Source organism: Struthio camelus, chromosome 21 (assembly GCF_040807025.1).
Source record: "Struthio camelus isolate bStrCam1 chromosome 21, bStrCam1.hap1, whole genome shotgun sequence".
Lineage (NCBI taxonomy): Eukaryota > Metazoa > Chordata > Aves > Struthioniformes > Struthionidae > Struthio > Struthio camelus.
Window position 1 is genome coordinate 10,830,900 of NC_090962.1, and position 15,478 is coordinate 10,846,377.

The window sequence follows — 15,478 nt, forward strand, 5'->3', positions numbered from 1 at the left end:
TTGGGCAAGCCATGCAATAGGTAGCTGTGAGTAGCACGCAGCTTAGCTCGGCCTCCATATGCTTGCGGAGAGGGTGAGGCAGCTGGGCGTGGGCGAGGGGTGCTTTACTGGTCAGCTGCCTGGGCAAGGCTTGGCCTCTCACCCTCCTTGGCACAGGCTGATCCTCCACACTGCTGACACCTGCTGCCTGGCCTCTCTCAACTCCATTTCCAGCCATTATTCACCTCCGTTTCTAGCTCTTTGCGCTCCGGCATCACTCCTGCACGTGCCCCGAGCTGCCCAGGCCAAGCAGCTGGGAACAGAGCTCTCGCTTCAGCTCTGCCTTCAGCCTGGCACAGCTGTAGAGCAGGCCTGCAGCACGCCCACTGCGCTGAACTCAGAACCATCCCAACAAGCAGAGCCACTTTCCATTAGAAATGACTGCAGCAAAAGCGGTGCGAGGACAAAACCGCCTGCAGTCGGCTCCAGCAGGCACTGCCCTCTGGCGAGGAAATGGGAGCAGCCGGAAAAACCGCCAGGCTGCCTGCAGTGCTCCCTCGGTGCTAATCAGAGCTACCTGCAAGGCAGAGTAAAGCCCACTCCTCCCCTCCGCCCAGCAAAGGGTAGAGGGAAATCCACCTTGACTCACATCGCTGGCAGGTTAGGGAGGATAGCACAAGACTAGCGTAGACTAGCTGAGGTTGGAGGTACATCACCTGGTCCAACCCCCCCGGCTCAACTAGGGTCTCCTAGAGCAGGTTGCCCAGGACTGTGTCCAGACAGCAGGTCAGCCCCCTGCCTGTACTGGTCCAGGGGACTATTCCTGCCCAGCCGGAGCACTTTGCACTTCCCTTTGTTGAACGTCATGAGGTTCTTCTTGGTGCATTTCTCCAGTCTGCCAAGGGGCCTCCGAATGGCAGCCCAGCCTCCTGGTATATCAGCAACGCCTCTCAGTTTTGTGTCACCTGCAAACTTGCTGAGGATGCCTTCAAGCCCATCATCCAGGTCATTAGTGACGATATTAGAGGGGAAAGAGAAGGCAAAGGGCAACAAAATGCGTCCAGCACCATGGGGCAGGGGGAACTCCCGCGCTGCTATGCCTACTGACTGCTAGCGGGAATTCACTGGTGGTTTTAAGTGCTGATACCTAAGGCAGGAGCGCAAAGAGCTGCTCTGATGTCTCACACTCAACACGACTACTGTTGTCCCAAAGAAGGGTTCTTTCACCCGGTGTGCAATGAGCCGAAAACACACAGAGTCGCGATATTTGTTTAATTCATTTCCGCGCAGAGGTGGGTGCTAGGTGGTAATTCCACAAAGCTAGCACACCTGATTGCTACACAGCTTACACTTTACAACAGTTTAAGCAACAGTTAGCAGCATAGTTTACAACTACATGAAGTCATCCTTACTCTTATTGCTTCTGTTAGGTCTCATCTTCATTTGAAGTCACAGCATCCTCTTTTTCTCCTGCGCATGCTCTATGGGGAAGGGGCTTTGATCAGCAGGGGGCTTCCCTGCTTGTGGGTGGGTTTTTTATTATGCCAATTAGGATAGTTCACCCGCAGTTCAAGTAGGTCTCTCCTGTTTTATCAACTGTTTTTGTTCTCTTCAGGTTTATTTGGGAGCTTCCTGATCTGCTTGCCTTATAGTGTTGTCTTGCTCCTTCCTTCAAGGCCTTGTTCATTGTTAACTGGACATGTGAAAGACTGACTAATACCCTAGGCTCCTTTTTTCCCATACCTCCAACAGTTCCCCCCTTTGAGACTTAGAGTAATAATTCATTATTTCAAATCAGTCTCGTGTAGTGTCTTTTGGTTTTTTCCCCTTGGCGTATATCTTGTTGGAATTCTTCTCTATTTCTTATAGGAAGACTTTTAGGGTGGGTTGTGGTTATCCTTACAGGTGAGGATTGTGACGTTGCAGCTCGGATGATTATACCCTTGATACATCTAAAGATTACGCAAATTACTCTAATCAACATTACAAGTATAACCAGGGTTTGGAGCAAATTCGGCAGCCATCTTGTTAAAGGGATTCCCATCCTGTGAAGGATGCTCACTTTCCATACTGCTCCTCAGATCACAGCGAGTGTTTGCCACTCGTTCTACTTGATCCAATTGTTTACCTAGATTTTCAGTGATGTTAGGGATATGGACACAGCAACTGTCATTTCTTAAGTCGGAATAGCCGCATACTCCATGTTCATGTAATACAAGCAAATCTCGGACCAAATGACTTTGCAAAGTCATTTTGGAGGGGGCCTGCAAGCGAGAATTTAGGTCCCCCATCCCAATTCCTGTCCATTTTAAAATCGATGTCCCTTCTTTGTTACGCCAGGTTATGGTACTATTGGGTACATTCTTCCACATATGTTCCCACATTGATGTTAAGTTACTTGCGAGTGTTCCCCAAGGTATTGGTGACTCAGCAGACTTTGGAGTTGGCAAACAAATAGTGATCGGAGTTACATCATGGATTTTTCCAAAAGACTGTATAAATTGTAAGATCAGATTTGCATTACTAACAGGTAAACATAGTAAAATTAAGAGTGTTCTTCTCCATAGTCCTCTAGACATCGTAGCTTAGTTTGAAAAGATCCGTATTCTATAAGTAAATCTTATGACTACAGGCAGCAATATTGCCAACCTACAACTAGACAATAACCGCTCTCACGAGCACTTTAACTCAGTGTATGCACATTTTGGAGTTCTAAGTGCAATTCATTAACCAGTATAATTCTTAGAGAGCTTTAATTTTAGTGCTCCCGTCTGCGTAGATGTCCACTGCCCTTCTGGAGGAGCTTTTTTCACTCTCGTGTAGTGGATCCGGGAGCCTATCCCTTCCACCTTCACTGCAGTGTATGTAGTTAGGAGCACAAGATAAGGCCCTTTCCACTTTTCTTTTAACGGTTCATCCTTCCAGGTCCGGATATAAACCAGATCTCCAGGCTTGAAATTATGTACTGGAGAGTCTAAAGGAAGTGGAGCTCGCTGGTTGAGATACCTGTGTAAAGAGGATAATACCCGCGAAAAAGATAACAAATAATCTTTCAGGATTTTCTCACCCTTGATATGCATTTGATCGCTCTGATTTCCCATTTCATGAATAGGATATGGTTTTCCGTACAATATTTCAAATGGACTTACCCCTTCCCTTGCCCGTGGAGTAATTCTAATCCTCATTAAAGCAAGCGGTAGAATGTCTACCCATTTACGTTGAGTTTCTTGACACAATTTAGAAATTTCTCTTTTAAGGGTTTGATTCCTTCTTTCCACCTTTCCACTAGACTGTGGTCTCCAAGGGGTATGCAAGTCCCACTGTATTGGGAGGAACTTAGGCACTCCCTGAACTAGTTCTGAAACAAAGTGAGGCCCTTTGTCTGAGGAGATACCCTCAGGAACGCCAGATCTGAGGGTTATTTCCTTTAACAGGATCTTAATTACTTCCCTAGCCCTATTGTTGCGACAGGGGAAAGCCTCAGGCCATCCAGAAAACCTATCTACTAACACAAGTAAATGTTTATGCTGTCCACATTTTGGCAATTCAGAGAAATCTATTTGCCAGTATTCGCCAGGGGTTAGCCCCTCTCTTACTTCACCCATCGGTGGTTTCTTCTGAACTTTAGGGTTGTTTGCACAGCAAGTTTGGCGTTTTGTTACCGTTATATCTGCACTTGTTTGCATTTTCGGCCCTATGGCGTATCTCTTGATACTGCTCCCCATAGCATCTGATCCCATATGTGTGTCCTCATGGAACCTTTTAAGAAGACCCTCCATCATCCTAGATGTGATTAACACTTGTTGGTTTGGAGTTACCCACCGTCCTTCTTCACTTTTGGTACACTTCAGTCTTTCTGAATACTGTGGAGGTTTTAAGTCCAGTGTCCTGCTAGGTATGAGGGCACCTATCACTGATTTACGCACAGCTGCTCTTTTGGCAGCTTGGTCAGCCAACCTGTTGCCTCAAATTATTTCTTCTTGTCCTTTTTGATGAGCTCTGCAGTGAATTATTGCCGCTTCCTTTGGTTCTAGTATGGTCTGTAGTCCTTTTACAATCTCTTGTCCATATTTTATACCGTTCCCCTGGGAGTTCAACAGCCCACGTTCCTTCCAGATAGCTCCGTGAGCATGTACGACTCCAAAGGCATATTTAGAGTCAGTATAAATAGGAACCCTTTGGCCCTTTCCAAGTTCAAGGGCTCGAGTAAGAGCAATGCTTTCTGCTTTTTGTGCCGATGTGTTTCGGGGCAAGGCTTTAGCTTCTATTTCTTCCCAGAGGGTCACCACTGCATATCCGGCTTTCCTTTCCCCATTTTGCCTAAAACTGCTACCATCTGTAAATAAAGTCCAAATCTGCATTTTTCAATGGCTCGTCTTTCAGATCCGGCCTGCTGGCGTATACCTGTTCAATAGTTACTAAACAATCATGCTGTAGAGGTTCTTGTTCTGCCATTGGCCACAAAGTGGCAGGGTTAAGAGTTGATACCACACTTAGGGTAACATCTTCTTGATCTGTCAGTGTGGCTTGGTACCTGGCTAGTTGATTTGGAGAAATCCAGGGGTGTCCCTTTTGATTTCAAATAGCCACCACTGCGTGTGGGACTAATACTGCTATTGGTTGTCCCAAGGCGAGCTTCCGAGCCTCTTGAATTCATAGAGCAGTTGCAGCTACAGCTCAGAGACAGGCCGGCCATCCTTTGCTTACTTCATCCAATTGTTTTGAAAAATAAGCTACTGGCCTTTTCCAGCTTCCAAACAGCTGAGTCACTACCCCCGAAGCCACTTGTGGTTTCTCATGTACATACAGCTGGAAAGGTTTTGCTAAATCAGGGAGGCCTAAGGCTGCGGCCTCCATCAATTTTCTTTTAATTTCATCAAAGCTTTTTCGACATTCTGGAGTCCATTCCAGCAGCTCTCCCGGGCCCTTGGTGGCTGCATATACGGGTTTAGCTGTGAGCCCAAAATTGGGAATCCATATCCGGCAGAATCCAGCCATTCCCAGAATCCCTCTTAGCTGCTTTTTGTTTCTTGGTACTGCTATTCGGCATATAGCTTCCTTTCTTTCACCACCCCCCACCCCAGTGCCCGTTGTCCTTTTGATATATCAAACCCAAGATACCGGACTTTCTCTCTTGCAATTTGGACCTTCCTTTTCGAGACCCGCTATCCAGCCAGTCCTGGAAAGTTTAACAGGCCTGTTGTTGCTTCCATACAAGCTTGTTCAGTATCCGCTCCACTTAAGATGTCATCCACATACTGCAAAAGGCTAACACCATCTTTACCATTTTGCCACTGTTGTAATTCTTTGGCCAATGCCTCACCAAACAAAGGAGGACTGTTTTTAAATGCCTGAGGAAGAACAGTCCAGCACAACTGTCCTTTCCTTCCAGTGGCCGGATTCTCCCATTCCGAGGCAAAAAGAGTTTGACTTTGCTCATCTACTGGAATGCAGAAGGCGGCATCTTTTACGTCTAATACTGTGAAATAGGCATTACTCTCAGGTGCAGATGCTATTAGGGTGTAAGGGTTAGATCCGTGGGATGTCTATCTTTAGTCATTTGATTGTTAGCCCTCAAATCTTGCACTAATTGGCATTCCTGGGAGTGGGGCTTTTCTACTGGCAAAACCGGTCTATTATTTTCAGATTGACATTCTCTAAGTAATCCACATTGTATGAAGATCTTTATCAGGGGTTCAAGGCCTTTGCGAGCTTCCAGCCTAATGGGGTACTGAGGTACCCTTACCGGTTTTGCCCCATCTTTCAGTTCTATTTTAATCGGACTTAACGTTTTTTGCTCTTCCTGGTTTCTTAGAAGCGCACACCAGTGGAATTACCGCATCTAGTACAATGTTGGGGATATTTTCCTCAGGTTCTTCCTCAGTCCTGTCTGTCAGCAAGTAGATCTGGGCCTTCCAGGCAGCTTCAGGTGGGATGTGGAGAGCTGCACAGCATTCTCAGAGAAAGTTACCTGTGCATTTAATTTGCCTAGTCAGTCTCGTCCCAACAGAGGTAGGGGGCATTCTGGCACATATAGAAACTCATGAATTAATTTGGTGTCCCCAATTGTACATTCCATTGGCTGTAAGAATGGCCTTAATGTTCTTTTTCCAGTTGCCCCAACATGAGGTATAGTTACTTTACTTAGGGCTCCTTTACAACTATTCACTATGGCATGAGTGGCCCCAATGTCAATTAGAAAATCTATAGTTTCATTCCCCAGCTTAACTGGAACCAGGGGATCAGCTGGGGAAACGTCACTATTTTCCCCGGTCCCCTTCCGTCTGAATCTTCTAACATAATGAGGTTAGGCTCTCCCACCTGATCCTGCCTTCTTACCCTCCTTCGATTTGGGCGTTCATTCTTCCAGTGTCCTCCCTGTCTACAGATCGCACAGTGATTTGGCCCCAATGGGATTCAACTTGGTGAATCTCTTCCCCTTGTCGTTCCACCTCGTCCCCCTCCACCTCTGCCTCTCCTGCTGGCTCTCCCTCTAATATTATTCCCACGTATTGCTGCTGCTAACAGAGATGCTTGCAACTTTATTCTATTCTGCTTCTCTTTTCTTTCCCTCTCATCCCTATTGTTATACACTCTATATGCGATTTCTATCAGTTGAGAAACTGACATCCCTGCTGCTCCATCAACTTTTTGCTACTTTCTCCTTATAGCCTGGGCTGACTGTCCAATAAACAACATATTGAACATTCTCCGCTTTGCCTCATCATCTGCATTCAAACCAGTCCATTTTCTAGCTACTTCACATAACCTTCCATAAAAGGCTGATGGATTTTCCTCTGAGCCCTGCCTCACTTTACACAGTTTAGACCCATTCTTTGGCCTAGGCACTCCATATCGAACCCCATATAGTATCAATTGCTGATATTGCTTCCACTGAGCTCTTTCTCCCCCCACATTAGGATCCCACTCCGGGTCCCTTGTTGTAGGCAGAAAAGTCTCAGAGTCACCCTGCCTACCGTTCCTTCTCTCCCCTTCTTCTCTGGCTTTTTCAGCAACCATTCTCTTTTCCTCTAGCGTGAAAAATGTATTTAACAAAGCTTGTACATCTCCCCAGTTGGGATTATGTGTTAGCATTATAGCTTCTAACGACTGGGGCATCTTGTCAGGGCTTTCTCTGTATGAGCCAACCGATTGCTTCCAAGTCAACAGGTCAGAGGTAGTAAACGGAACATGCACAAAGACTGGCGGTCCCTCTGGTCCCGCTGCTTGTCTCAAGGGAGCTTGGAAAACTGGTTGGGCATGCCCTCTAGTCCGACTGGGAACAGGACTAAAATTTTCATTGCTCAATGGGGAGCTAGAATCACCTGGGCACTGCTCAATATCTCTGTATGGAGGCGGGGCTGTTGGGACCAGTAACTGTACATCCTCCTGTTCTTCTTCTCCCACAATTTTTCTATCACCCCCACATCGACCACTTTCCTTTTTCCCAGTAGCCGCATACATCACCGACTCAAGCTGTTAGCTCACATTCCTGACTAACATCAGCCTCTCTGTACAGAGTCATAAAAGCATCAGCAGAAGGCACTTCATCCCACTTTCCCGTCCGACGGCAAAATAGCATCAATTGTAATATAGTATTGTAGTTTACCGATCCATTCTCTGGCCAGACCTCACCATCACCCAATTTATAAGTTGGCCACCATTGATTACAGTATCTTTTCCTCCTTTCTTTTGTCATCGGGTCGCCTCCAAACTTTTCCCAGTTCTTCAGAATACACTCCAAAGGCCTACAGGGAGGGGCACTCGTGGAGTGGTTTGATCCCATAATTTTACTTCTACCTGTACCTGTACCAATTTTTATACCTTGGTGCACTCCAAATATACAACAGATCCTCGGTCAGTGACTAATAGCGGGCTGAAACTTTGCCAGCTTTGCTAAGTTGCCTCTCTGATTGACTGTGCACATAATCCTTAGGCACAAACCGTTGACCAAGTCGGGGACTAAGGCTGGATCCAGCCGCACCTAGACTCCTCTGAGAAGCAGTCTGGATAGCCAGGGGCTTCATTCTGAACCTCGTGACTCAACGGGAGGGTCTCCTTGACACTTTTATCTGAGCCAGTCCTCCACGCAGTAAATAACCGAGGGAACCTAGCCATCGACCCTTGTTAAATCACTGTCTTGCTGATGACTGAACTTTGTTAAATCACTGCCTTACCTCTTTAAAGCATGTTGCTGCTTCTCTCTTAGGAGTGAAGTGCCTCACTCCTCACTCATCTCTTTGGAAGCATGCCAGCCAGAGGAGAAGCACTTACACGTGGGAATTCAATGTGAGCAGGCTCAAGGGAGAGGGAAAGACTAAACTTCACCACGCCTCAGCCAAGCAGAGATGCTGGGAAGGAAAGGCTGCAGGGCCTACTGCTTCCACAGGGGTCAGTCCCGCCCTGCCTCAGAGAGATATAGCGCAGCTGCCACTGCCCTCCTGTTCAGCAGAGCTAAGAGCACCCGCCAGCTCACGCAGGGCTCATGCCTTTGAAGCTCTCTGGGGCCTTTCCCCACATGTACCCACTGCAGTACGTCCCATCTGGCCCACCTTCTGCTACGGCATGCTGAACCTTGGCCCAGGAAGCAACTCCAAGGCACACACGACCCACTTTCACTGCTCATCTCCAGCCAAGTCTTCTCCAGGAGGTTGCCAGAGTCTTCACAGACTTGGAGGCCCTGCTTGAGGCACAGCAGGCTCTCCTCTTCATTACCCAGCGCTGGGAGAACATAGGCTTTCAGGTGGTAGACTCTGGGGTAGAAGACGGGGCTTCTAGAGCACCGAGAGAAAACTTCTTCTGCAAGCTGCCGAGAAAACAAGGGAGATGCGCGTCAGGAGAAGTCATGGAGCCTGGCGATGGCTTGGCCCTCAGAAGGGCACCAATTCCCCCCCCTCCAAGAGAAAAACCAGCCACAAAGAGACAAGGAGTGCACAGCTAGCAAGGCTGAGATACCACACAATTCTCTCCTGAGCCCTGAGACCTCATATGGAGCAGGCATTTCAGCAAGGCTCCCTAGGCATGGCTGTGCTAGTCTCTTCTCCTCTCTTGCAGATCACTCCAATGAGTGGGCAATTTTCACATGCCCACAAAGACCGCCTTCCCCGACTGCCTTCTCTTCCACCTCTTGCTGACACCCCCTGGGACAGCACTCTTTTGCCACGTTCCCCTCTAACCCACTACACTCTGGCGCCACCCTGACTCCATCCCGTCGGGCCTCCTTCTGCCTCCACAGGTCAACCCACTGCTGTTTGTTAGCAACACAGCTTTCTCTAGAGTGCCCTCGCAGCATGCGCCTCCCCTTCCTCCTCCTCCCTCACCCTGAGAGCCCTGGCGCAGCTCTCACGGGCCCTCGCTGATGCGTGCTCAATCTCCTTTTTCAGCACCAGGCTATGGCACTCCAGGAGCCGGCTGCATGCTTGGGGGGCCAAAAGGGAGGCAGCAGTTCCCTTCAGCAGACCCTTGGCCTTTCCAAAGGGCTTCTGGAAGTTGTCCCACTGCCCAGGCCTTGCAGACCTTCATCGTCCACGGGAAAAAAAAAAAAAAAAGCCCCCCCCCCCACCCCCCCCACACACACGCACACATATTTTGTAGAGAGGAGGAAGTAATCAAAAGGTCTCCGAGGCTATAGCCTCCAGCCCCAACCTGGCTTTCAGAGGAAATGTATCCTCCAGGAAAAGGAAGTTATCAGGGACGTGTTGCGGCAGGTGGGGTGTCAATTGCAGTGGGTCATAGCTCCTCTTGCTTAGCCTCACTCAGAGCATCGCCCTCATGCTGTCGTTCCCTCCCCGAGCCCTTGCACTTACTCAGCATTCGGCCTGCATCGAGACAGACCCTCGCCACTCCTCGCCTAAAGTTCAAGGGGAAAAGGAAAGCTGTGGCCAAGGGCCACCAGAGTCATCCTTCCCTGGCCGGGCTCCACCACAGCACATCCAGGAGCTCCTTGCCACCTTGCTCACAGTGTGCACCCTCCCGCCTCCCCTGCCCCTTTCACCACAGCGCCCCACAGGCGGCTGCCTTGGTGGACATGGGACAGGAGCATGTGACAAGCCCACAGCTCACAACTTCCCTGCCACAGTCACGGCCTCGGCTCCTCCCCACTCACAGCAAGGCTCTAACTTACCAAAGAGCCAGGGACAAATACAGTCCAAGCAGCATGCTGCTCTGCGACTTGACAACGCAATTGGCTTCCTTCTGCTCAGCAAAGCTCCGGCACTCTTCAAAGGACTTATACTGCCACCCTGGAATACAAACGTCTCTCAGAGGAGCACTGCCTCCCTCCCCGGCCTTGACTTGCCTCAAGCGTTCGTAGCAGCAGAAAGCTCAAGCACAGCTGGGGAAGGTCTTGGCAGATAAACCACTCAGAGAGCCAGCAAACCTCACAGCAAGGAGGCAAGGGCTGGCCTTCTACCCTAGCTCCTCAGGGCTACTCAGGCTCCACAGAAATGCCCTTGAAGGCAAGGGCAGACTACATCAGGAAGGGAAAAAAGAGGACTCTCAACTCCCCGGACAGCATTTTCCATTGCAAAACCAGCAGCTTTCTAGCCCTGGACAGAGCCACGCTGCCAGTGATCAGCAACAGCAGTGACTCCGTAGCACAGGCTCTCAGGTGCCTCCTGCATCTCCTGCACATCCCAGCACTGCTAGACCTGCTTCTGCGGGAGCCAGAGCAGAGTGACTCTGAGAAGAGCTTTCAGAACGGGCCGTCTCCAAACACACAATTGTTGCCCTGTTTCCAAAGGGTAGAAGACGCTCTAGGAGTCTGCTATTGCTGGCTTGCTTCTGCCTGCACTCTGCCTGCTTCAAACACAGACAAAGCCTCCACTTCTGGTTGACAAGTGGCTGTCTTGCCTGACCAGGAAACAGGCGGGAATCTTTGCAAGCCTCCTGGCTCTCTGGGACTCCGTCACTGAGGACTTCCCAGCGGCAAGCAAGAGGAGAAGAAGCACGCCTGCCCAATGATCCCGTGCTCTCCAGCCACCTGCTTCTCTAGCCTGCACAGCACTGCCTCACATTCAAGGTACCTACAGAAGAACACAGTGAGCCTCCCTGGAGCGTCTCCACGGGGAGGGAGCCCAGCCAGCACCTCCAGACACTTCCCGCTCCCCTGCTCAGCCTCCCTCTCTCCTGCTCTTGCCCTTCTTTGCTCTTTGTCCCAACTCCACCCAAGTTTCTCCATCGGACCTTTTTTCAACCAATAATCTTTTGGCAACAAGACTCGGGCAAAAGGCTTCAATGACCCCAGCCCAAACGGCAAGTCCCGCAGCAAAACACAGGCGTCCGTCCCATGCAGCCAGGGCTTGCCCACTGGCCCAGGCGCAGAGCTGGTCTCCTTTCCAGCAATGTCTTTTTCAGTGAAAACAGGCACAACAGCATGCACGCATCCCCAGTGCCCTCCACACTGGTCCCAGAGAGCAGGTTTGCGGCAGAAACTGCTCCTCTTGACAGCTTCACCTAGGTGAGTGTGCTCACCCAGGTGCAGGCACCCAGGCCAAGGGCCATGCAAAGGTCCACGCCCATGCAACTAAGCCTGGCTACCACCCAAAACACAACGACCCCCAGACAGTAGGGCATTGTCTGGGGGAAGCATTAGGTGGCAAGGGCCAAAACCAAGCCAGCAACTCTTCAACCACTTTCCAAGCAGAGACTCACACTCCCAAACAGCCAGCAACCGTCCTTAGCATTAAGTTTAACAGCCTAGCTAAGCCAGCCAGCATCCAGCAAGAAAGAGAAAAACCCTCTTCTCCGGGGCCGGCCAATGACACAAGAAGGATCTCAGGGGGCCCCCCTGACACTGCGCAACCAGCAGTCTCTCCAGCACCATGACTACCTCATCTGGAGAAAGAGTGCCGGGAAGAGCCTCTGGAGAGCCACAGAGTCCAAGGCCGGCTTCTCCAGCCCCATGCAGAGCCTCTGGCCACGATAGCCTGGACAGAAAACAAGCAGATTCGCGCAGGCTCTCTCTGCAGAGATGCCCTCTCGCAGGCACTGGGGGCACTGCCCACCTACATCAACAGGCAGAGGCAGATTTCCCAGGTGGAGGTGCCGGTGGCACAGGGCCTGGGCAATGATGGCAGTCTTCAGTACCCCTCCTCCAAAGAGCTGGACGTCAGCACTGAGCTGCATGGTCGCCCGCCCGTAGTGCAGCCACTCTTCCTGGCAGCAGCCCAGGTTTTGGCAGCACAGCGCATATTCCAGCTAGGACAAGAGGATCTAAAAGGGTCCAGACAGGACAGTGCCCAAGACTGAACCTCTCCAGTGTGATTCTCTGGCCTCAAGGGGACAGGCCAGAAACCCAACCGCCAGCTTCTCTCTTCTCTTGTACTCTCAGGGATCTCACCCGTACGACAAACTCTTCTTGCTACTGCCCCTGCTGACTGCAGCCATGTCAGCACAGGGGCGCCAGTGTGTCGCACACAAGCAGCGTCAAGAGCCACAACCAAACTACCGCATACAGAAATTGGGGCTGGCTTAAAACCAGAACCAGCTCCACGCTCACAAGTCTGAAACCAATCCACAAGCTATGTCACAAGCGGGTCTGCTGCTGCAGAGAGAAGGCTCTCACGTGACTCGCATCCTCGGACTCCTCGGCCGTGTTTACCTTCATGAGCGCTGCCAGGCCGGAGAGCCTCCAGCCGCTGGAAGAGCTCTCCAGGATGAAGAGCTGCTGCAGTAAGGACAGGCAGGAGAACCAAGAAGTACCACCCAGGAAACAGGAGTGCTAAAGAGCCTTTCCTGGCACTATGGCCCACGGAGGTCAAGCAAAACTGGGCACTGTCAGCAACCCAGCTTGCACTTGCTTATGACCTCTGAGCTTCCTCTTCCTCACATCTCTCCTCCACCTACTCCTCCAGGCCCACCTCCTGCTGCTCTTGCCCACACTCTCCCTTGCCCTCTCCAGACTCTCCTCCCTGCTAACCTCTCTCTGCTCGCCTAGCCTTCTTGCCGGCATCTCATCACAAACGGGTCACTCAAAGCACTGCTCCCAAGCTCAAGCACCTGCACTGCCCTCCAGCAAAACAAAGGCTCTCAGCAGCACCACCAAGAGCAGCTGCAGCCCTCACGATACAAGCCTGCTTTTTTACCCACAGGCATGCTTCCCTCGAAAAATTGTGCACGTGCCACTCTCAGGCTCTGTCGTTCCCGTTCTACCCAAACCTCGCTGCTTCGTGCCTCGGTCTTGCTAAGACCTATGCATCAGCTGAAGGCTGGGCTTAAGTCTCAGCAGGCTGGGGCCTAGATGCCCGCGACCAGGTATGAATTGCCTCTTCCTTCCCTCCGCATCCCGTTCTGCTTCTTACCCTGCCTCCTGAGGAAGGGAGGAGTCTTTGTTCTTCTCGCAACCCCCCCGAAGGCATCCAATCCCACCCACCAGGACAGCCCGCAAAGCCCCCCGCTCACCTTACCTCCCCTTTGAGGCTCAGGAAGGTGGCTTCTTCAAAGTACCCAAGCACATTGCCTTTCTTAGCCCCTGAGTTCCTCAGCACCTCTGCTTTGTTCAGGTTCAGGAAGGCCTTTGAACAAGCACACAAAGAGCAGCTGAGTGTCGCTGCCAAGCCTGCCCCCAGCCCCATCGTTCCCTGTTGCCTCCTGCATCTCTCTGAGGAGGCCCTGCACCTGCCCCGGCGATCTCCAGACTAACACAGTCACGCTGCCTCTCCCACCACGGGCACAAGGGCTCCTTCGCACCACCTCCCTGCAGGTGCGCCTGGTGCAAAGGGCCTGCTTCACTGCCCTGTGTCTCTTGCCACAGGAGAGGCAAACAGGAGGCAAACTCTGCTTCTCAACCCCAAGCCATTCATCCCCGAGTCCCCACAAAGGCACACCCCCAGGCATGCCCTATTGCAGTGGGCCAATGGGCCTGCCCAGGACAAGGCAATTCAGAGGACTCCACGGGCAGGGGCCTCCGGTCAGCAGGGCAACTCACCAGGTACTTGCTGGAGACGTGCAAGTAGGCAGCCGCACGCTCCAGCAGATGGGAAAAGGCTCTGGCATCATTGCCCGTTGCCAGGTGGTGGTGAGCCAGGGCCACAAGCACCAGTTCCACAGCGGCCTTGCAGTTGCACAAACACACACTGTGCATCCCTTCGGTCTTGCTGGGCACCTTACGCATCCATTCGCTCTTAGCCAGAAAACACTCTGCCGCTCTAGTCACAGACAAGATCCTGGAGAAAAAGGACATCAAAGAACGCACCAGCATCACCAGCGTTGGTCATTCAGACAACACTAGTGGCACGTCCAAGCACAGCACGAGGCCACATGCACGCAGGCATCACGCGGGGGCACTGTCTTTCACTGCCTTCCCAGGCATGGTGAGCGAGCTCGGCCAGTTATTCCTTCTGCCCCACACAACAGTGACCTGCACCCAGCGTTTCCCCGTGGTGTTCCAAGCTACAATTGACACCATTGACTCCTGAGTGGGCTGGGGCCACCCATCCGCACGCTCTCTTCTCCCTGGGCTCCTTCCTCCCTTATCTCTTGCCTTCTCTCCTCGCTCCAGACCTTTGGCTCTCCCCTAACAGCAAGCAAAGCCAGGACAGCTCACTCACACCGTTGCTTTTTGACAAGCTTTGTTTCCTGCCATTGCAGTGATGTCGCCCAGTAGACTGGGCAGCGTGACGAGCCCCGGGGCCCCAGAGCACAGGGACAGCACGCTCAGGCACGGCACAACTGGGACGAGGAGCAACAGCTCCCCTTTCCAGCACCGGCAAGCTATTTGCTGGGCTACACCTGTAAGAAGGAAGCATGAGCACAGAGCCTGTTGGGGCCTTTGCTCACCCTGCTCGCGAGCAACACTGCTCTTTTAGGCAGGCAGAGACACAAGCTGGCATTGCTGCCACCTTCCACAAGGCCACCCTCCTCCCAGGGGCTGCTTTGCCCCTGCACACCTCACACCACTGCTCTCTAACAGATAGCAAGCCGGGCCTGCTCCACCCTAAAGTGACCATCATCACTGTGAGCCCGCTGGCTTCCTCAGCCATGCTCATCTCCGCAGACATCTCAACCCAGCTCCCACCCAACACGCCCGCTCTTTCCTAAGCTGCAGCCCACAGGTGCAAACTCCACTTCTCTCCTCTGCACACCCTCAGCCCACTGCCTTCACAATTCATCATCAATACCTTCTCTCCTCACTACAAACTCTCCTCCAAGAAGCTCTTCTCTTTCCTGCAACTCTTTCTCTTTCTCTTTCCTTCTCCTCTGAACAGAAAGCATTCGGTTAAACACCTCCTTGCCGCACACCGGGGCAGAGCTGCTTCCTGCCATTCTGCAGCAGGAAGAGGACACGAGAGCCACAGGGGCTGACGGCAGCTCCCTTCCCGGCCCCTTCCCCTGAGATCTGCCTTCACTGTACAGCTGCTGTCGTGTCCAATCCCCTTCCAGACAGTCACACAGGTCGCTCTCCCCCCACCAGCAGAGCTGGGCCCAGCAGCAGCAGCTCCCAGGCAGGAGCCTTTCCCAGCAGAGGCTCCCCTGCAGGACAGCTCCTCCAGGGCTGGCC

General features: G+C 51.7%; 1 protein-coding gene across 1 annotated transcript; it reads right to left on the minus strand.

Moving 5' to 3' along the window:
- Positions 1-1,238: 1,238 nt before the first annotated feature.
- On the minus strand, positions 1,239-14,250 carry LOC138061798 (adenylate cyclase type 10-like). Its single transcript, XM_068915665.1, has 5 exons — positions 13,907-14,250; positions 13,386-13,493; positions 10,103-10,220; positions 8,532-8,785; positions 1,239-2,985 (listed from the first exon to the last, which is right to left on the minus strand). Exons 1-4 carry the CDS (start codon positions 14,177-14,179, stop codon positions 8,754-8,756), a joined length of 531 nt encoding a protein of 176 aa, XP_068771766.1. The 5' UTR covers positions 14,180-14,250; the 3' UTR covers positions 1,239-2,985; positions 8,532-8,753.
- Between the last annotated feature and the right edge of the window lie 1,228 nt (positions 14,251-15,478).

Bases quoted from the DNA above. Each gene is read 5' to 3' on its own strand.
- LOC138061798 (XM_068915665.1), bottom strand. From the start codon at position 14,179: ATGCTGGTGCGTTCTTTGATGTCCTTTTTCTCCAGGATCTTGTCTGTG. The intron at 10,221-13,385 runs GTAAGGTGAGCG...TTTGTATTCCAG, and splicing joins TCCTGAGCCTCAAAGGGGAG to GGTGGCAGTATAAGTCCTTT. The intron at 8,786-10,102 runs GTAAGTTAGAGC...TTTTCTCGGCAG, and splicing joins TATTTGTCCCTGGCTCTTTG to CTTGCAGAAGAAGTTTTCTC.